A 20,538-nucleotide genomic window follows, 5' to 3' on the forward strand; every position below is an offset into this window, starting at 1 on the left:
CGGGGACCAGCAGACTGCGAAGGGGGATGAAGAGGGAAATCCAAGGACAGCACTCGGCCTGGTGACTGGTAGACTGTGGAGCCGTTGCCAAGGTGGGGCACACGTGAGAAGAGGCTCGCATGGGATGGGGCGAGTGTCAGGGTCTCAAGAGGTGGCCAGAGCCCTGAGCTCTTTATCCGGAAATGTAACATCGGGGTGGCATGAGCCGTGGAGATCTGGGAGGAAGCAGAGTATGGGAAGGGTACAGGCCACGGCCCAGCTGCCAGGGCCTCCGGCACAGGGTCTGGGAGATCGCGGGGCGTCTTGTTATCTTTTTTTGTAAATTTTGGCCAACCCGATGACTTTGACGAATACAGTTCTTCATTATTAAGTGTTTCAACAACATCGAAATGGGCCCACCTCAAGGCCCTAGGGGTCCACCTTCTGGAAATGCAGATAATGGGAGAGCTTGTCAAACAACGAAAGCCCGGCCCCGCCCCTTCCCACTGATGGCCACGCCCAGTCCCACCCTCTAATCTACGCCAATCACAGCGTGGTCCGCGCAAGTGGTGCCCTGGGCTTGAAGTTAAGAGCCTTCAGCATCTGGGAAGAAGTGAGTTGCCATAGCCACCATCGAGGGGCGGGGCTGAAGGGCTAACGAGCCTAGAGACCAGAGATTCGGGTAGTCCGCTAGTCCCACCCCCTACCACCAGGTGTCTGGCTTGTAGTCCTCCCACTCCTCTCTTCCTACCCCATCTTGCTCCTCCGCTGCTGGCGGCAGCTGCCAGAAAAGGGGAAACCCTTTTCTAATAGAAGCGTTTGCTTCATGCGGAGCGCTATGCTGATGTCCTCTCACAGTTATCTGGCCTAATCCTCAGACGAGGAAAAGGAAGTTCAGAGGTTAAGCCCTTTCCAACACCACGTGGCTAGGTTTAGGGGAACCTGGTCTTCACTGGCAGGTGCATCTCATACCAGCGTCCCCGATCTGCCCACCGCGCCCATAGAGAAGTCAGGGCAAGAGAGTGGAAACGGCGAGATTTAGAGAAAAATCAGAGCCGGAAGAGAGTGGGGAGACCCAACGGAAGGAAGAAAGAAAGGAAGATACGAAAGAGTCAGGCAGCGGGGCGGGAAAGTACATGGAAGCAAGGGTTTTAGAGTCATCAAGAAGAGCAGAGAGTGGAGATAGAGATTTCTGGGAGGGTGAAAAAGAAGTACGGAGACTCGGAGAAAGGAGGACAGACACCTGGAGAGCGACAGAGACCAGAGAAGGAGGTGGAGACTCAGAGGAGGACCCAGACCTGACAGATGAGAAAACCCGAGCGGGGCAGAAGCCCAGAGGAGGGCAGAGACTCGGGGTTGGGGGGAAGCAAGAGTTCAAGAGGTAGCGTAGGCACGGATGATGAATGGTGGGGAGTGACTTTTTTTAAGGAGGAAAGGGGACTGAGGGCTGAGACGCCAGTGTAGGCGGTGGTGGGCCTGCCCCCCCCACACACACACAGAAGGAGGCGCAGTCCCAACGCACAGCAGGGTCTTTATTAACGCGCCAGCGGGCGCGCCCTCAGCGCGCGTCCAGCACCAGCAGCTTGTGCATGTACGAGTTCAGCCAGTGGCGGCGCTCCAGGGCGGCCAGCATCCGTGCGCGCTCCCGGAAGGCCACGTCGTCCGCCAGCGCCAGGCTCCGCCGCCACACGCGGGTGGCCGGACCCTCCCAGACCCGGTTGGGGGAGCGGACCCTGCGGGGAGACCGAGAAACCCGGTTACTGCGCGCGTCCAGGTCCTCGAGCCCGCTGCCGCTTGTCCTTCTCGTGGTCCAACTCGAAGCCCTGTTACTGCACCGTCAGTGGAGTGACTGCGCCTCTGTCCCTCTGTCCCTCTTCCTCTGTGTGGGTCTGTCTCTGTTCACCAGGTTCGGAGCTCCTTAAGTAGGGCGATTCTGCGCCCTGGTCCCCCTCCACACTCAGCCCACAGCCAGGCACACCCCGAGAACCCAATCATCCTTGTTCAAGGAACGAATCCGTTTCTGCTTTGACTCCTTTTAAGTCTCTCAAGACCCTTCTCAGAATGTATCTTTTCATTTCTCTTTCTCTTGCTGATTCCCTGTCCACCTGCCTCTCTCCTCACCCCAGTCTCTGTCTTCTCCCTTTGGGCCTCTGCCCACCTCGCTGAGTCCCCACCCCTCCCTGGGAGCCCCGGGCATCCCACTTACCTGAAGACCCCCTCGGGGGGCAGGGCAACGCCCGAGGCGGTGCCAACGCCCCAGGGCACAAGCAGCAGCAGCAGCAGCAGCCGCACCCAGGAGCTCCTGGGCACCTGGAGAGTCTCCATCACCTGTGGAGAGACAGGGAAGGGCTCCGTGAGACCCGTGTTTTGGCCCAGAACCCCAGAGTTCACCCACCCCTGGCAGCCTGATGGCAGGCAGGGTCCCCTACCACGCAGTAGGCTCTGATGACCAGGCGGACAGCCCCCTTATATCCCTTCCACAGCCCTCACAGCGGGCAGTGACGCAGACCAGGGGCTGGGGGCTGGGGGCGCAGGGTCAGCCTCCCCCCAGGCTCATTAGGAGCCGCCAGCTGTAATGAGGAGCAGAGGGTGGGGGCTGCGCCACTGCCTTGGCAGCAACCAACTAATTGGGACCAGGATCTGGGACCTCGGGAAAAGCGGGAGGGGGAGAGACAGACAGACAGAGAGGTGGACACAGGGGGTGTGTCATAGGGATAAAAATAGAGACTGGCAGAGGGACCATCAGAGCAGAAGCCAGAGACACTGGAAAAGCCACAGTGGAGGGACTAATGGGGAGAGAAGCAGGGACACAAAGGGGTGAAGTAACCATGAGAAGGAAGGACAGAAACAGAGTGACAGAGGAAAGGGGATGAAAGAAAGGCAAAGGAAGGAAGAGGATAGAGATGGAAATTGACAGAGGGCCAGCCAGGGGTGGCGGAAAAGGCTTCCAGGAAGACAGGAGGAAGTGGAAGGGCCGCCCGCCTGGGCAGAGATCCCCAGAGATAAACCCGGGCCGGGAGAGAACCAGAAAGACGGCGTGAGACAGAGAAGGAATAAAGGCAAGAGGAGACAAAGGGCGTGTGTGGTGGGGGAGTGTGAAGGCAGGGAAAGTGGCAGGAAAAATCAGGAAAGTCTTAGCTGGCGAAGAGGGGAAAGAGCCAGACAGGACCGTGCACTACCCCGTGGATGTGTCTAACCCCCCTCAGGGAGGGTTTTTGGGGGTGTTATGAACATAAGCCCCAATCCACATCCACCCTGGCTCTTAAGGGGGTGCACTCTGCACAGTGGGGAGGTAGGCAAAGGTTGGGAAGTCCCAAAGGCAATAGCAATGTGGCAAGACCCCTAGTTCCCCAGAGAGGAGGGGAACTGGGCCTGGGCTGAGCTCCTGGGTTTAGCAATGAAGGAGACAGGGACCAGACTACTGGATTCTGGTGGGGGAGGGACCTGGGGATCTACATTTCTGGCTCCACTCGCAGGAGAAGGGACTGAGGGGTTTGGCATAGGAGGGCACCAGGGAGCTGGACTCAGGCTGTCCAGAGGACGGAGCCCTGCTTCCAAAGGGAAAATAGCTTAGTTGGGCCACATCCATCCACCAGATCACCCAGTCCCTGGACTCCCTTCCCCACTCCAGAGACAACATCCTTTATCCCTTTAAGAGCCCAAGCTTGTTGCTAGGCGCCCAAGGTCCCCATGGAGGGGGTCAGGTGCATCACCCACGCCCCTGGGACCGAAACCTCCTGCTGCCCCACCCAGAGCTATTCAGCAGCACTCACTGATCTCCGCATCCCGCTCTGCTCACCTGCTGTTATCTTGGACCCCACTCAGCAGGTAGGAGACCCCAGGGCCCCGTGACCTTGTCCATTCCAGATGTCTGCCACCCCTACCTGCGTCTGGGCACAGACCTCAGCACCTCTGCCCCAGACCAGCCCCCTGAGTTCCTGAGAGCTAAGCTGCACCCTCAATAAACAGAGACCTGCTTCCCCCACAACACTCCTCCGCTGCAGGCTGAGGAACCCAGATCCCTGCACCCCTATCTCTGGAAGACCCTAGACTCAGAGTTCCCAATCTCCTAACTCAGAACCCAAGGGTTCAAGGCGCCCATTTCCGTTCTCCCCTGTATTCCAGCCACCACCCCCTCCCAAGCTTCACCCCCTTAAATTTCTAGGCATCTGAACCCTCAGGCTTCTCTCCTCTAAAGAACCAGGAATTTAGACCCACAGCGCCCTCCACCCTCTGGAAACCGGGTGCCTAAACCGCCAGGAGCCTTCTCGCCCAGGGCCCAGGAGTCTCCCTCCTCCCTCAGATCCAGGCCTGCAGACCCCCAGCCCCCGTCATTTCTCCTATCCTCCAGCATAAACAACTGTTGGAGTCAAGGGTCCCCGGGGCCCTCGGAGAGGAAGGAATCCATAGCCACTCAGAGAGCTACATCCTCCAAAGTAGAAGTTGAGGATATCTGGGAGCTTTGAGAGGTGTCATCTTTTGCCAGTTTTTCTGAGACCCCCTCTTGGGGAAACAGGTAAGGAAATTAACTATGACTCCCAAGAAGCCTCACGCTTCAGTGTCTCTTAGCTACGGCGGTCAACGCCCCAGCCCTCCAGCATCCGCGGTAGGGTTCTCCTGCTTTCCCTGGTGAGGAGCTGGGTGGGGGTGTGGTCCACCTGGGGACCAGTGGGCGAGGCCTGAGGCAGTGGGCGTGGTCTCTGGTGGTGGGCGTGGTCTCCAAAGTGGGCTAGGACTCCCCGTCAACTTCCTGCCTTAACCCTTCCTTCTCCTCGGCTATTATAGGCGTCTGCCAGAGCAATGAAACCCTTCAGCCCCATCCTCTTCCTCACCATCTTCCTCCTCCTTGAGCTGGGTTCCAAGGCTGCCCCCTCGGTCTCACCGACTGTGGGTGCCTACTTCCCAGGGATGGAGCACCCCTCTGAAACCTTCCTTCATTCTTCTGAAAATTCCACTCACGATCACCCTTCCCCAGAACCCCCTGGGATTGCTTCTCCTGAGCCCTCGGAGACCCCTTCTGCGTTTTCCCCTGAGCCCTCTCCCCATGAATTCTCTGAGACTCCCAACCCTGACCTTCGAGAACCCCCACACCCAGAATCTCTTGAGATCTCCAAATCTAACTCACTCAACACCTCAGTATCAGAACCCCTGGAGAATCCCCAAAGTAACTCCTCCCAAGTGACCCATCCAGAACCTTCTGAGACCCCCATACCTGATCCCACTGAAATTCCACACCCACAATCCCCTGAGACCCCCAAATCTAATTGCTGCAAAACCTCACACCCAGAATTTCCTGGGACCCCGAATCCTAACCCTTCCCAAACTCCACACCAAGAATTCCTAGGGATTCCCAAACTTAATCCCACTGAAATCTCAAATACAGAGGCCCCTGATCCTGACCCCACCAAAACCTTTCACCCTAAAACTTCTGAACCCCATGACCCCAACACCACTGAAATCCCTACCTCTGAATTCCCTCAGACTCTCACCCCTGACCCTGCCAATACCCCCTTCCCAGAATCTCATGGAACCCACAGCTCGGGCACCACTGAAATCCCCCACCCAAAATTCCCCACAACCCACTACCAAACTACGACAGAGATCCCCAAGGGGTCTGACCCTGAAATTCCCACCAGTCTTCTCCCAGAAACGCCTGCACCATTCAAGGGCCAAGTTCCTGCCCTAAATGAGGTGTCCCTAAATATCGAACCAGAAACACATGTAGCCACCCAGCCCAGCTCCCTTAAACTGACCTCAGATTTTCCCGGGACCATTGTGCCCAAGACCTCCCCGCACTCTAGCCCTAAAGGGCCAGATGTCCCTCCTCCCTCCTCCCGGATTGCGGACGCCCCTGCTTCCCCGGAACCCCCCAGTCAGCCAGCCTCTGCCACTCTGCGCGCCCCCCAGCGGCACAACGGAGGTGAGAGAGTCAACGCTATCATCCTGGTGGAACGCGTGGAGGAGACCGGTGAGGGTCTAGGACCCGGAGTCCTGGGTCTGAGGGAGGAGGGGGCAGGGAGTTCAGATTGCTCATTCCCTGGCTCCTTCCTTCAGGCGTGACCCTGGTGGGGCGCCCCCGTGGCGCAGGGGGCGGGGCCCTGTGCTTCTTCTTCGCGGGGACCGGGCTGCTGATCTGCGTGTTCCTGCTGCTGTGGTGTCTCTACCGCCGGGGGGCTCGGCAGCGGCCCTTCTCACATCACCGGCTTCCAAACGACGGAGATGAGCCGGGTGAGCGTCCCTTACAGCGCCCCGCCCTGAATAATGTCTGCTCCTTTCCTTAACCTGCTTTCCGCTGGCATTTTAGGGCGCCCCGCCCAAAAGTTCAGTTTCCCCCATTCAGGGTCAACAGAAGCCCTGACCCCTCCATGGTCAGGTTCTGTCCCCCAGTTCTCAGAAAATTCACACACACACACACACACACGCACGCACGCACGCACGCACGCAAGCACACACACATCCAGTGTCTCCCCCTAGACCAGCTGGGTGGGACTGGCTGCAGACTCGGAGCAAAGGGTCCCTAACAGGCCCCTTGCCCTCCACAGCACGGTAAGCCCCGCCCTCTCCACGTCAGGCCCCGCCCCTAATGCGCAAAGGGCACGCCCTTTTGAGGCACTTGCCTTTTGATTGGAAAACTCAGCTCCAATAGGGTGTCAGCATCCTCCCTCTCCCGCCCCCTCTTTGGCCAGCAGTGCAGCGGTGGGGATAGGCCCCTTGTCAGCCTGGGAGTGACCTCGCCCCTTTGCTCCCATAGTTATGCATTTGGACACTCCGAAGGAACCCTACAATCTCTACTTTTATGCACCGGATGCTTGGGTCCCTTCCCACATCGCCACCAAGCAGCCGCCGCCCACTCCTCCGCTGCCGCCCAAGCTGCCCCCGCCGCCCCGCGGGGGGCGCTCCCAGCGCCTGGAGCCACTCTCCCCCGCCACGCTCCCCAATAATTTTGCGTGAGCCCCGCTCCGTCCCGCCAGACCCGCGGGGTTCCCGGACGGAGGAAGGGCCCACAGATCCTATGCTCCCGGCACGCTTTGCTACATAGTGGTACTCTCGGATAGAGTCCAGCACAGAGATGCTTTCGCTGTGACCGGACGATGCCGGCTGAGGCCAAATAAATCACGTGTTCCCGCCAGTAGACACCTCTGGACTGCGTCCTGGGGCCCTAAAATACCAGGTCTGCAGGAGGAAAGGCGCCGAGGGCTGGGGTTCCCGGGTCCGAGGAAGAAGGGGGTGAGGGGCTGAAAGTCCTGTGACCTCAGGGCCACTGACTGAGCCAATGATAACGAGGTGTGTACACCAAAGCATTTTATTGGGAGTGGGGCAGGGCAGGATTTACAGTCACAGAGACAGGGACACAAAGACACGCCCTGCCCCAGGAAAAACACCCCTTACCCCCAGCCCCATTCCCTTTCCTGGGATGCCTTCACCTGCATCCGTTCCCCAAAATCTAAGCCGAAAGAGAGGTCTCTGAGAGGGGCTGCGTCCCAGACTTTGGGTCATTTAGCCCTGAGGGACACACGAATGGCCACTGAGAAAATGCGGGTAGCTTGCAACCACCCAGGAGAATAAAGTGCAAGGAATTGGGGGGAAGAGGGACATCTTGAAGCCACCATGGGGAAGTTCAATGCCGGTGGCTTCAAACCATCGATAGACTTGAGCAGCCGTGCTAAGTCGACCTGAAAACCGTGTCAAAAGAAGTGCATAGGGGTGAGGTGGGGCCTGCTGATAAAACCGCCATTTGGGTTGCTTCCCTAGAAATTGTGCAAAGCTCGGGAGGTCTTAGGGAATTCTGCATTTCCGCCCAGTCTGCTGGTGGAAGGAAGAGTGAAGAGGTGGGGGAAGGTGTGTTGAAACTGCCGTTTTCCCTCCAAAACGCTGGTGAGAATCAATCTCTAAAACGGTGGGGAGGGGTGATTGGTCCAACCAATCCGGAAAACGCAGAGGACAGTTAGGAGAGACTTGAAACTTCTGGAAGAAGACCTTGAGTTTTTTCTGAAAGGAGAGGGGGTGCTGAGTAATCCCAGGGGCCTCTGGGGTTAAAGAAAAAGGGGGAGGTGCCTCAAAACCACGAGGGAGAGGGAGAGGTTCAACTGTCCATTCAAATAAAACCCTGGAAGGAGAGACTTGAAACCACTGAGGCAGCACAAGTGGAGAAGGGAAGCTTTAGGGGAATATGGGCCTCCTTGAAACTGCCAGTCTGCAGCTTCACTACCCCTGAGAGGCAGTTGAAAAAGGAAGAGGATTCGACAGCACTAGGAACGAGGGAGAGTGCGTCTTAGGCCTGAGGCAGGACAGAGAGGACTGGGGTTCCTTGACACTGCCACTCGGCCCAGAGATGTGTGGCGTGGAGGTTCTGGAAACTGCCATTCAGTGGGAGGCACGTGGTCAGTAGTCCCGGACAGGGGGTGGGGGTCTTGGGGGCTGAATTGTGCTGTGCGTGGCCCCATAGGAGGGAGGGGGAGCAGGGGGCGCTCCAGGGGGCTCAGCTTCATCCTCCATTTCGCTTTCGTCACTGCCAGCCAGCTGGTCGTGGCCGACAAAGCCACACTTCTCTTCGCTCATCTCCTCCGGCTCTGCCCACGGCTGCTTCTCTCCAGAAGCGAAGACCCCGTAGAAGATAACGCCCCCATAGTGCACCAGAGAAGCGATCAGGAATACATACTGCCACTCCTCCCGAGTCTGTGTGGGGACAAAGGGGAGGGGAGGTCGGAGGCCAGAGAGAGAGAGAGAGAGAGAGAGGAGCTGAGAGGGGGAGGGGAGACCCAGAGAAAGGGAGGCAGATCCTAGAGGGCAGAGCTGGAGCCCAGAGAGGGTGCCCCGCGTCAGGGAGGGACCGTGCACAGAGGCGGAGAGCGAGTGGGTCAGGGTGCCTGCACCGACCTTGTGCTTGGTCATGGCGCCCACGATGATGGGGCACACCATGCCCGACAACGTGCCCACGCCGTTGGAGATGCCCATGAGGATGCTGGCGTAGCGCGGGGCGATGTCCAGGTGGTTGACATTGAACCCTGGCAACGTGAACCAGGAGGCATCACACCTGAATCTCCCTCCAGCGACTCCTTCTCCGTCCCTTCCCCCACTCCTAGCTCCCCCCTCCCTGGGGCTCTTTCTAGCCCACCTTTGGCGTGGCTGGGAGGACCCCTTCCTGAGCTGGGAAGGAAGTTCCCCAACAAGCTCACTGTCCAGATTCCCACAAGCTGCGGGGTCGCAGTTCTCACCAGAGATGGCGAAGCCGCTGAAGCCCACGGCGAGGACCAGGAAGGAGATGGCCACGCCCTTGGAGTGCGAGTAGCCGACCACCAGCAGCAGCGTGGCTTCCATGCCGAAGCCTGCAGAGGGCCACCTCATCTGAGCGCCAGCCGCCCCTCACCGTCTCTCCGGACCTAATCTCCCCCAACCCCCGTCCGCTTCTATCCTCTCCACCCCTGTCCCTGGTTTTGCCCTCATTCCACCAGCACCAGCCCTAAGCCTGGCCCTGGACCACCCACCCGCACAAACTCCAGCGCCCCAGCTGGAGCGCCCACCCGTGCACCTTCACACCTTCCATCTCTTCCCACCCTCCTTGGGCAGCGCACCGCCCTGACCCCGTCTTTCCAGGTCCCCCACTCATAGCCCCTGTTCATCACACACTTAGCGTCCACTCCGCCCTGTCCCGTGGAGGTCCCGCTCTTCCAGAACCAACTAGGCCTCGCCTCTGCTCCGCCTGCACAGTCTCACAAAATGCCCCACTGCCCCAGCGCCAAAAACTGCCACCTGAGATTCGGTTCCATCCAGGCTCAGCCGCACCTTGACTCCGCCTTTGGACACACCCACCCGAGGCCACGCCCCTGAGGCGCCCTACCGCGCTCCGCCCGGCACAGGCGGACCCAGACCGGCTCTAGGCCCCGCCCCACTCACCCCCACAATTCATCAGTTTCCGCACGTTGGTGGTGGACATGATGCGGCGGCTTCTCAGGAAGTCAGCGATCTGGCCGCCGATGGGCACGATGATGGTCATGACCAGGTGGGGCAGTGCTGACACCAGGCCCACCTGAGCCAGGTAAAAGTAAGTACAGGGCAGGGGCTCAGGAGCCTCCGGCGGGGCGTCTCCACCCAGTCCCTGCACCACTGGCTCCTCCATGTGCCTCATTCCAACCAGTGAGACCCAGGCCCGGGGGGGCCCCACCCCTCCATCAACCCTGCAGCGCCCCCTGCCCTCCGCGCCTGGGCGCAACCTTGCTGATCTCGAAGCCGAACACTTCTTCGAAGTAGGCAGGCTGGGAAATAAGGAGCAGGTAGAACGTCCAGCTGCGGCAGAAGTTGGCCACGATGATGGCGTAGACCGGCATGGACGTGAAGAAGCGCCGCCAGGGAGTGTTAAACTTCTGTGAGGGGCGGGACGAGGGGCCGCTATGACAGAAACCTAGGCTGGGCGCTCTCCGTGTCCCTTCAGGGACCTCACTAGAGTCCCGCGAAGACCCTGGTTTCCCGACTTCACTAAAACCTCCAAGTCTCCAGGGACACCGGCCAACTCAACCGCGTCCTGGTGGGGACCTGCTGGCACCCCAGCCTTAACTCTGATCATTCAGGGATGCAGGGCTCCTCAGGCTCCTCAGTTTCACATGTGTCCGGACTCGACGATGACCCTCAGGGACCCATGAATGTGGGCCCAGGAATCTCTGTTCAATTGCGATTTCTAAATCTAGCCTCAGCCACCCCAAGGTCTGGGTAAAAGCCCCACATGCTAATCCCGCCTCTGCTGGTTTAACCACGCCCACCTGGCGACCTAGGCCTGCCCTCAGCACCTGCTAATTGGTCCTCCCCAGGCTTTAACCCCGCCTCCTAGGTTCTAGCCCCGCCCATTTGGATTTTCTACCCTGTCTCCTCTGAGTCTACTAGAACCCACCACGATCTACAGGCTGCCTCCCTGCCTGGATCTCTCTCCTCGCCCCACAGCGACCCCGCCCCGCTGTCCTGGGCCCAGACCGTGACGGGGTTCATGAGTTTGGCGCTCTCCCCGATGGCTTCTTCGATGTACTTGCGCTCCTCCTCCGAAATGCTGGGGTGCAGCGCGGGCGACTCATAAGAGACGATCAGCCAGAACAGGTACCAGAAGATCCCAAAGCTGCCTGAGGGGGGCAGGAAAGGGATGGAAGCCAGGTGACGACCGCCCTCCCTCCGCCCCAGCTCCACCTGGACCCAGGTGTCTGGGCCCCTCACCGTAGACGTAGAACACAGAGCTCCATCCTGAGTACTGCACCAGGACCCCGGCGAGGGGCATCGCGACCACCGCCCCAGCATAGGAACCTAAGGGAGTAATGCAGGGGAGAGAACAGGCCTATCTACCCTCAGGATCCAGGAGTGCGGACCTTCCGGAACACACAAGCCACACAGCCCCTTCTCCCACAGGTACCTCTGGCGAGGTCCCCCTCTGCTCTCAGACCCACAAATCTAGATCCCAACACCTTCCTCTCACCGCAAAAGGCTGTAGTCGCCAGGCGACTCCGCTCTAAGGGCGGGGCCCATTTGCTCCAGATCCCGTGGCAGGCAGGGTACGTCACCCCCTAGGGAGAAGAAAGCCAAAGTCAGCGAGAAGAGGTGGGTCAGACGGGGGCGGGGTCCTATGGGGCGGGGCTTTACCTCTACCAACCCCTGCAGGATCCTCACGAAGATGACGCAACCGTAGTGGACTCGGGCCGCCGAGGGGATCAACATGTTTAGAGTGGATGTAGCAACAATAGCGAAGCCGAAAACCCTGGTAGGAAGAGTTCGTGGTCCGACAAAAGGGTTCAGCTATCCCACCTTGCCTACGATTCTACTCTTTATGTCCAAAACAGAACCCAGGTTCCCCAAACCCCAGGCCCCACCTTCTCTGTGATTCCCACCTTCCACAAGCATAAGCCCCGCCTTTCTCTAAGGCCCCGCCCCCAGGACCGTCCCATTTTCCCAGTGGCAGCCCCCAAACGTCAAGCCTCGCTAACTCCACCCACGTAACTGAAGTCCCCGCCCACTTTGAGATCGCCCCCTCTACCGTACCTGTTGGCTGCGAATTTTTGGCAGATAAATCCCCCGGGAATTTGGGTGACAATGTAGCCCCAGAAAAAGGAGCCGTGTATGAGGCCAACGGTCTCTGGATCCCAGTTGAACTGAGCTTTCTGTGGATCAAAAAGCACATCAGACCAACCCTCTGCCTCAGACTCTGCCCCTCCACCAATCAGCACCCACAAACTCAGCCCTTTGGCCAATCAGCAATAGGATCCTCGTCCCAAACACCTGCCAATCAGAGCTCAAGCCTCCCCCAGCGGTCCTTCCCAAACTGGCTCTCTCCACGTTACTAGGGCCTGTACCATCTTAGCAACAAGGTCTCTTGCTTCCTAGACGCCACACTCTGCCTGTTTTCCTGCCTCAGTACCCTTTTTCTGAATGTCTGGGGGCCCATATACGGGGTGGAAATTCTTTCTCTACTTCTAATAAATAAAGAACTGTTTGCAGAGTAACTTGGATGAGTGTTAGTCAGGGACAAGAAGTAGTTAAGAAGTGGACCTGATAGGAAGAGAGCCAGAGGCGGGGTGGGCCAGTCATAATCCGAACTTTGGTTTCTGAGAGAGAGAGGGGGGGAGGGAGGGAGGTGGCAGACACTGAAATTAAAATAGGGAGAGGTCCTGGCCAGGTAGCTCAGTTAGTTCGAGTGTCGTCCAGATAGGCCAAGGTAATGGGTTCCATCCCAGGTAAGGGCACATACAAAAGTCAACCAATCCATGCACGAATAAGTGCAACAACAGCTCAATGTCGTTTCACTCTATATGAAAATCAATAAACAAATATATATTTTTTCAACTAGGAAGAGTCCTGGCTGGTGTGGCTCAGTGGGTTGAGCTCCAGCCTGCGTGGGAAGGTTCTCAGGTTTGACTCCTGGTGGGGGTACATGCCTGGGTTGGGGGCTGTGTCCCCCATTGGGGGCATGTGAGAGGCAACCCATGTTTCTCATGCAAAACAATGTTTCCCTTTCTTTCTCTCTCCTTTCCCTTCTTTCTAAAAATAAATAAATACAATCTTTTTTAAATAGGTAGAAAATCTGATATGAGGCGGGATTTAGGTAATGGCTGGAGCTGAGGAAGTAGGATTTAGCAGCGATGGAGCTTCAGAAAAATCAGGATTAAAATTCAGCGGGGAGCCCATGATGGGAACCAGAATAAAGTAGATGTGGCCCTGGCTGGTGTGGCTCAGTGGATTGAGTGCCCGCCTACCAACCTAAGAGTTGTGGGTTCCATTCCCAGTCAGGGCACTTGCGTGGGTTTCGGGCCAGGTCCCCAGTAGGGGGCGCGCGAGAGGCAACCACACATTGAAATTTCCCCCTCTAAATAAGTAAGTAAAATCTAAAAATAAAAAAGTAGGTGTGACACCGGGACAGGTGTAGGACACAGGTGGAACAAATGTTGCTAGAAGGTTCAAAACGGAGAAGGGACAGGCAATACATACGTAACCTAATTCTGGGGCAGAGTCGTCAAGTTAATATTAAGGGGCTTGAAATCAATAGGGGAGGGGCTTAGGGTGGAAAGATCCTGTTGGCGCTGACGGAGTTGAGGGGGCGGTACCGGTGAATGGGGCCACAGACTTTGGTTTGAAGGGGGCGTGGCCTGGGTCGCGCCAGGTCGCGTGTGACGTCATCAGGGTGTGGCAGTACCCGAGCTCGGACCCCGAGCTACCTGTACCACCAGGTGGCCCCCGCGGTGGGTCGTGCTGTTGTTGACCATGGAGACGATGGCCACGCCCAGGTTGCAGCGGATGCCAAAGCTGATGCAGAATCCCAGCCCGCTCATGATGGCGATAATGTAGCGGCGAGGGAGGCCGAAGCAGGTGCAGTCCACCACCGGCGGGTCCCGAGCCTGCGTCGTGACCGGGCGCCCGTCCGCGCTCAGCTCCAGGGTCTCTGCGCCTTCCTGCCGCTTCTCCAGAAGGCTGCGGGGCAGCAAGAGTCAAAGCCTCGGACGTCCAGGGCCCAGCCCCCTCCTCCCCGTGACACAGGGGTCTGGGGCAAAACCTCCTGCTTGAAAAGGCCCAGGATTCTACCTAAGCCCATATTCCCTCCTTCCTTCCCCAGGAGCCCAGCCCTTTCTCTCCTCGGGACCTAGGAATCTGGGCCCCCGGTCTCCATGTCCTCAGACCAGGAATTCCACGCCCCCAGCCTCCTCCTGCCCCACCCCAGACTCAGGTTTTGAGGTCCTCAGTTCCCTTCTCTCCCAACCCTGTCATCCTCCAACGCTGTGGTTTTAGGCTCCGCACTACCCTGTGCCTGTAGCCCCCACCCCAAGGCTCAGAGAGACTCTCCAGCCGCCTCCCTGAGATACGAGTCCATTTGAACAAGCAAAAGGCGCTGAGGAGGTGCTTCAGCAAAGGTGTCGACAGAACAGATGCTTCTCAGCCTCGTCTGCTGTATATACCGACGCCCCTCCTCCCTTGCCCCCTATGGCATGTCCTTCTCTGCTTCCAGGCCCCAGGTTGGGGCTGACATCCAGCTGATTCCATTCAGGCACCAGAAGCTAGGGGCTCCGGGGCAGGGCGACTTCCAGGGCCCTGGAACCCAGCAGCCCAGCCGGGTATCCCTGGGGAACCTGGAGTTCAGGCTGTCAGCCTAGGGGACAGGGAGGAGGACCGGCGGGTGGTGTCCTGGCAAGGGACAGATGGCCCTGGTAGGGGGATTGGCTCAGTCCCCAGTGAGGCTCTCGCCCCCGCCTGTTCTGGATCAGGGATTGAGTCTGTGATGACGGATAAGAGACTTACAGGGCCAACATAAACCCCGAGAGAGCTGCTGGGAGAGGGGTGCAGGGGTGTGGAAAGACCCAAAAGGAGGGTGGGGGTGGGGAGGGGCCAGAGGCTAAGAAAGAGGGTCAGAGACGCAGGGGGAAGAGGGAGATCCAGAGAGAAGGGGCCAGAAACCCAGAGAGACAGAGAGAGAATAACACAGGGGGCAGAGGCCCCAGGAGAAGGGGGAACAGGACAGTGACCCAGAGAGGGAGGGGACAGAGATCCGAAGACATGGGGACAGAGATCCGGGAGAGAGGACATAGAGGCAGAGACCCAGGGCAGTGAGAGACAAAGAGACTGAGAGACCCAGGAGGCAGGCCGGGGTCGTGATTTGCGAGGTGCGGCGCCTTTCCGCAGCGGGGAAGCAGCCAGAGGATCGGGCTGGATCCCAGGAAGGGGCTAGAACAGATGGAGGCGGGGGAGACGGGGCGGGGGAGGAGAGAACAGCCAGACGGTCTGGGGGGAGGCGGTGGAAGAGATGCGAGAACACAGTCACCCTCCCCATCCTAGAACTTAAGAAGGAGGGAGAAACCTTAAGAAACAGGATTGGGGCGGGGGGAGTGGGGGAGCAAACTGAATCCAGAGGGGTGAGGAATGAGACCCTGAGAGAGAGGAACAGAGGGCCAGAGAGGGGGGACAGGAGCCCCCAGAAAGACTAGCACGGGGCGGTGGGGACGGCCCCCTCCATCAGGACAGGTCAGCCAATGAGATTAGACTTTGACCCAGGTTGATATTGGATGCTGCTTGACCCTGAAACTCAAGATGTGATTGCAGCCCACAGTTGCCAAAATAAAGGTGCCTCGGTCTCTGGGTCTCTGCTTCTCCTGTGTTCTCCATCCACTGCCCCGGTTCCCTGTCCCCTTATGCCCCTTTGTTTCTCTCTTCTCTTCCCTTCCCATTGCACAGGAAACCGAGGCTCGGGGAGTGAAAGCAGCATGGCCAAGGTCACCCACCAAGAAGAGCGATGGGGCCTGGTTACTTCCTGGGGCCCAGCCTCGCCCGAGCCCAAGGCCTGGCCCTGGGAGACGAGGTACTTTGGCTCCTCCACCTCCCTTCCCCCATGTCTTGGTCCCAAGTTGCCTCATTTACCGTCTGTTTCCTGGTCTGAGGGAGTTCTCCACCTACTCGAGCATCGCTCATCTCGAGGAAAACCTGCAGCCTCCGCCCCAGAATGGGGACGGGCTGTCCGGGGTTTGAATGACAGCCCTTTGGCTCATCCACCCATTCCTTCCTCTTCTCAAAGCCAGCCTCAGTTTCCCCAGTGTGGTCTAGAGGGCTCAATGGAATCAGGGTGTTGTGTCCAACACAGAGCATCTCCACCCATCACTGTGAACCCCAGTATATCAGGGTGCAATGCTCTGGTCCACTCAGCCTCCTTGGTGACTGTTCTGGGGGGGGGGGAGTGCTCTGAGTCTGCCGTCTCTGGGGGCCCAGGACGCAGCCTTGAGAGGTGACAGTGGGGCACAGACAGACCGCGAGAAACCCAGACACAGATGACAAGCAGAGACTGAGGAAGGGGGCCTGAGGAACACACCCCACCCGCACCGCCCCCCACCCCAGCCTCCTGCATTATCACGTCTCTCTCTGTCTCCTGACTTCTCACTGGTGTATTTTGAGAAACTCGTGAAAGGAGGCGAGAAAAAGGGTGGGGAGGGGCTGGGAGAGCAGGAGAATCAGGGGCGAGGTTGTCTCAGCTTCCCCACCACCTCCCCAACTCCCTGGCGTCCTCCTGCCCCTCCCTTCTGTCCAGCCTCAATTCCATCTCTCCTGTTACTAGAGGGTGGGGTATCGCCGGGGCTAGAAGGTGATCTGCAGCAAGCGGGACTAGCATTAGACTTAGAGAGGGACTTTCATGGTCTAGCGAGATAGACGAAGGCTCAATGAAAGTTGAGGTCGGGGCCGTGGGCCCTGGGGACAGGGTCTGAGGGAATGGCCGCAGGGACCGATCAGGTTTTGCCCTGCCCGCGCTGTGGCCGGATATTTTTAGGCCTCTTCGAAGATGAGTAATTTCTCTGACTTGCAGCCAAGGCTGGGGTTGGGGGTGAAAGACTGGAGGGAGGTGTCCTGGACTGCCCTGAGGACACCCAGGTCACTGGGGTCATCTCCCTGGAAGTCCCTCTTAGCTCTAGCTTACATCCTTGGGTAGGCCTAATCTTTGGCCTAGAACTCCCTTCTCCCCAGAGATCCAGGACCCCCTAGTTTCTTCCTCCCAGCTTAAATCTCCTCAAGGACAAGAACCCATGGGCCCCAATCCGCTTTAGCTTCAGATTAAACGCTCCGAGTAACGGAAACCGAGAAAGACAGGGATGGAGACCCAGGGTGGAGGGATAAACCCAAAGAGAGAGGACAGAGACCCAAAAAGGAAGAGTCGGAGACCCTAGAGAAGGGGACGGAGACCCCGAGAGAGGCGTTGATCGAGATCTGGTGAGCACAAAATCCAGAGGATTGGAGAGGGGACAGAGACTCGGAGGTAAAAGGAAACAGAGACCTGGAGACAGGGGTGCAGAGGTGCAGGGAGAAAGGACACTGGGAGGAGACAAGCGAACGGAGTCCCAGCAGTGGGACAGGCTTCAGCACCTACAGGCTGAAGAGAGGGGAACCCACAGGCCCAGAGGAAAGGCTAGAAGCTGGGGTGGGGAGAGGTGAAGAGACATAAATGAGATGATGAGCAAGATCAAACCAGGGAGAGCAGCGCCGTCGGAGGCAGAGGGAGAAACTGGGCAGATGGGTGGACCCCCGGCCCCCTCATCCTCTAGTATCATCGCCGGTGCGTCTATCGGTCTGTGCCCAGGTGGGAATGAGCGTTCTCCTCGGACCCTCGCCCTCTTCCCCGCCCGGGACCCCCACCACGCTCACCGGTGCAGCCTCCCGAGGGCGCGACCCGCTAGCTTCCGAAACTCCTCCTGGCGGAACTCCATGGTGGCTGCCCCTGCGGCCGGTACCCGCGCAGGGATCCCCCCGCCCGCGGGCCCGGGCGGCCGCGTCCGGGTTCCCGGGGTCCGCCCCGGGCCGGCCGGCCCCGCAGCTCCGCTCGGGGGGGAAGGAGGCTGCGAGTGAGGGCTGCCTGGGGGCTGTCACCGAACTCAGCGTCGGGGGCGGGGCTGAGAGAAGCCCCGCCCACCCCGCTAGACCACGCCCCTGGCAGTATAGTCTGGCTCTGCTCGGGCGCTCCTCGCATCACGCTCTGTCCCCCATCCTTTCCTTTCTAGACCACACCTCTGAGTTCTGCATTTACTCCTGGGGCGCAGCGCCCCGATTCTGTCCGTTCCCCGGGGCTAGTCTCCTTCATTCTATTCTCCCCCAGCTCCTTCTATTCCAGATTTTTCTCTTCCCCATCTGAGACTTGTCCCCCCACCACGTTTCAGTTCCTTTCATTTATTTCCCGCATTTTCATCTTGCTCTGAGTCTCCTTCTGCGTTTCGTCCTCTCCGTCTTGTCGCTCCTAATTTCTGCGCCCTCCAGTTCCACGTCCGGTCCCCGAACTCCATCCCCATCCCGCGTCATCAGTCCCAGCTCCAACTTTCTCATTCAGAAGGTTCTTTTCTTATTCAGGAATTCTTCCCCCATTTCCATTCATTCACTGTCCCCTCTAGCTCTTCCCCCATCCAGGTTCTTCCCCTATGATCTCCATCTACTTGTTCCCGCCTTTCCCCTTTTTTAATTCCATTCCCCTGGTTTCCCCTTTGGGCACAACCCCCTTTCAGTTCCTTGACCCCCAATTTCTTTCCCCACGGAGTTTCATCCCCGACACTTATACTGCTCCCCTCCGTCGCCAGTTTCGACCCAAACAGCTTCGTCGCCTCCCTGAGATCTGTCCATTCTCCCAGCTCCTTCTCCACCCCCTGAGTTGTCTTACCCCGAGTTCTACTCCCATCCACTGAGACCTGTCCCCGCCCCTCAATGTTTACTCCGCCCATGAATCCCAGCCCCGCCCCTCTAAGGGTTGAACCCGGACTTTTCCTCTGTCTGCCCGGCTCCTTCCTCCTGACCAGCCCCTCTCCTAGACAGTGAGTCCACCTCCTTCCAGATCCAGGCCCCAGGAGGGTGCTCCTTGCACCACCGCCTCTCTGCGTCGGGCCGCAAATGCATTTGGGATTAAAATTTCATGATGTGGCACAGGCCCGCCAGGGGGCGGGGGCAGCAGCCGGCTAGGCGGACTGGTGCCACTGGCCAAGTAGTCTGGCAGCCGCTTCCCCCGCTGCAGCCTCTCGATGGGTCTCTGGGTCTCAACATTTTGTCTGAGTTTGAGAAAACCCCGGGAGGGGGGAGGTGTTGGAGGCTGGACTCCTGCGGCTGACGGACGAGGCAGCTGGGGCTCGGACTACCGGGTCTGAGCCGGGAGCATCCCGCAGAGCCGTCCACACGCGCCACCCTGTGGCAGCGGAATCCTGCGCTTTGATGTGGAGGCGGTGGCCGCGGCTCGGGGCCAGGTGTGAAGGTGGAGCAGATGGTGAAGAGGAGGGAGTGGGAAGAGGGCCCGGCCGCTGCCAAATCCCGTGCCTTTGCCGGAACCATCACCATGGAGACCGAGGAAGGCAGAAAGGACCCAGCCCCACACTTTTCAGGACCTAAGAATGAGTTCCTCAGTCTCAAGAAGGATCCCTATAAGAACTACAAGTCCCAGCGGCCGCTGGACCTCACTGTTCGCTACGGGAGGCCGCGTGGTCGGTGGGTCGCTGGGAGTTGTAGTTCTGAGACTATGTACGGAGGCTGCGTTGCGCCCTCTGGTGGACACGGTGCTCAAGTTCTCTCCTTCAGATGTCCACAGACCCTACTCTTTGTCATCCCCACCTTTTCCCATGTTATCGTGTAGTGACTAGTCTAGTCCCTCTCTACCCACCCAATTCAACTCCGTTCCAGTCATACTGGCCTCCTTGCTGCTCTTCCAATTTACCACTGAGTCTTCTCCATTTACTTATGCACCTTGGACTATGGGAAAAGCAGAGGATGTTGGTAATCATTAATTCAACAAATATTTGAGTTCTGACTAGGACGGCGTTGTCACACCATAGGGGACATAGCTTTAAGAGTAAAACTGGGTATTGGGGACTCCCGGGAGAAGATTCTAACGCGGCCAGAGTAAATCAGAGAACACTTGAAGGTTAAAAAGCTTTTCAAGGCCATGTGGCTGGGTTCGTTGGGCATCTTCCCAAAGAGCTAAACGTTGCCGGTTCGATTCCCGGTTAGGGCACATGCATGGGTTGTGGGTTTCGGGCCACTGTTGGGAGCACGTAAGAGAGGCAACTGACCGAGGAAAGCTCAAAAAGGGAGACTGGATGAAGCAGGTAAGGAAGGTGGTGAGGAGAGTAGCCGCCACCTCGGGGGAAGCCATACTCTCAGGATCGGAAAGTGGGAAGCAATGACCGTGACATGAAGCACAATTCCAACAATGGGCAGCTGGTCAGGATGAGGGGTAGGACAGGGTGGAGATGACAGTGTGGTGACATGATGGCGTTGTGGTGTGGGTCGGGTGCCCAGAGGGCTTTGGGAACCTCTGTGAGGGTGACAATCCGAAAGCTCCCGGGTATAATGGCATGAAGGTGCCAAGTAGAGGGAACAGCAGAAACTAAGAAGGTGCAGGAAACGAAACGGGGCGGTCAGGACACTCCTCAGTGTGAGTAGACAGCGAGGGGGAGGAAGAGGCCAAACCAAGGCACAGAGGTCAGCCGCATGGAGCCTGGAGTGCCAGGCTGAGGGGCTCGGACCTTCCCCTTGGGACGATGGGAGCCGGGGAGGGACTGGGAATGGGAGAAAGGCAGGGTCAGCCCTGGGGCCGTG

General features: G+C 58.5%; 3 protein-coding genes across 3 annotated transcripts; 1 reads left to right on the plus strand and 2 right to left on the minus strand.

Annotated features, from left to right (window-relative positions):
• Positions 1-1,537: 1,537 nt before the first annotated feature.
• On the minus strand, positions 1,538-2,304 carry PTH2 (parathyroid hormone 2). The gene is made up of 2 exons (XM_037140944.2): positions 2,186-2,304; positions 1,538-1,712 (listed from the first exon to the last, which is right to left on the minus strand). Exons 1-2 carry the CDS (start codon positions 2,302-2,304, stop codon positions 1,538-1,540), a joined length of 294 nt encoding a protein of 97 aa, XP_036996839.2.
• Positions 2,305-4,779: 2,475 nt separating this feature from the next.
• On the plus strand, positions 4,780-7,100 carry GFY (golgi associated olfactory signaling regulator). The gene is made up of 3 exons (XM_037140853.2): positions 4,780-5,947; positions 6,034-6,207; positions 6,731-7,100. The coding sequence occupies exons 1-3, from the start codon at positions 4,780-4,782 to the stop codon at positions 6,928-6,930; spliced, it is 1,542 nt and encodes a 513-aa protein (XP_036996748.2). The 3' UTR covers positions 6,931-7,100.
• A 166-nt stretch (positions 7,101-7,266) lies between these two features.
• Positions 7,267-17,794, minus strand: SLC17A7 (solute carrier family 17 member 7). Its single transcript, XM_037140917.2, has 12 exons — positions 17,617-17,794; positions 13,662-13,914; positions 11,992-12,110; positions 11,596-11,710; positions 11,432-11,519; positions 11,176-11,262; positions 10,942-11,084; positions 10,191-10,340; positions 9,874-10,006; positions 9,195-9,305; positions 8,857-8,984; positions 7,267-8,655 (listed from the first exon to the last, which is right to left on the minus strand). Exons 1-12 carry the CDS (start codon positions 17,676-17,678, stop codon positions 8,362-8,364), a joined length of 1,683 nt encoding a protein of 560 aa, XP_036996812.2. The 5' UTR covers positions 17,679-17,794; the 3' UTR covers positions 7,267-8,361.
• Between the last annotated feature and the right edge of the window lie 2,744 nt (positions 17,795-20,538).

This window comes from Artibeus jamaicensis, unplaced genomic scaffold (assembly GCF_021234435.1).
Source record: "Artibeus jamaicensis isolate MK-2021 breed Jamaican fruit bat unplaced genomic scaffold, CSHL_Jam_final scaffold_804, whole genome shotgun sequence".
Lineage (NCBI taxonomy): Eukaryota > Metazoa > Chordata > Mammalia > Chiroptera > Phyllostomidae > Artibeus > Artibeus jamaicensis.

Excerpts from the sequence above, each read along its gene's own strand:
- PTH2 (XM_037140944.2), bottom strand. The coding sequence starts at position 2,304 with ATGGAGACTCTCCAGGTGCCCAGGAGCTCCTGGGTGCGGCTGCTGCTG. Across the intron at positions 1,713-2,185 it reads CCCCCCGAGGGGGTCTTCAG|GGTCCGCTCCCCCAACCGGG; the intron begins GTAAGTGGGATG and ends GTCTCCCCGCAG.
- GFY (XM_037140853.2), top strand. The coding sequence starts at position 4,780 with ATGAAACCCTTCAGCCCCATCCTCTTCCTCACCATCTTCCTCCTCCTT. Across the intron at positions 5,948-6,033 it reads GGAACGCGTGGAGGAGACCG|GCGTGACCCTGGTGGGGCGC; the intron begins GTGAGGGTCTAG and ends TCCTTCCTTCAG. Across the intron at positions 6,208-6,730 it reads AAACGACGGAGATGAGCCGG|TTATGCATTTGGACACTCCG; the intron begins GTGAGCGTCCCT and ends TTGCTCCCATAG.
- SLC17A7 (XM_037140917.2), bottom strand. The coding sequence starts at position 17,678 with ATGGAGTTCCGCCAGGAGGAGTTTCGGAAGCTAGCGGGTCGCGCCCTC. Across the intron at positions 10,007-10,190 it reads TCGGCTTCGAGATCAGCAAG|GTGGGCCTGGTGTCAGCACT; the intron begins GTTGCGCCCAGG and ends TACCTGGCTCAG. Across the intron at positions 8,656-8,856 it reads GCGCCATGACCAAGCACAAG|ACTCGGGAGGAGTGGCAGTA; the intron begins GTCGGTGCAGGC and ends GTCCCCACACAG.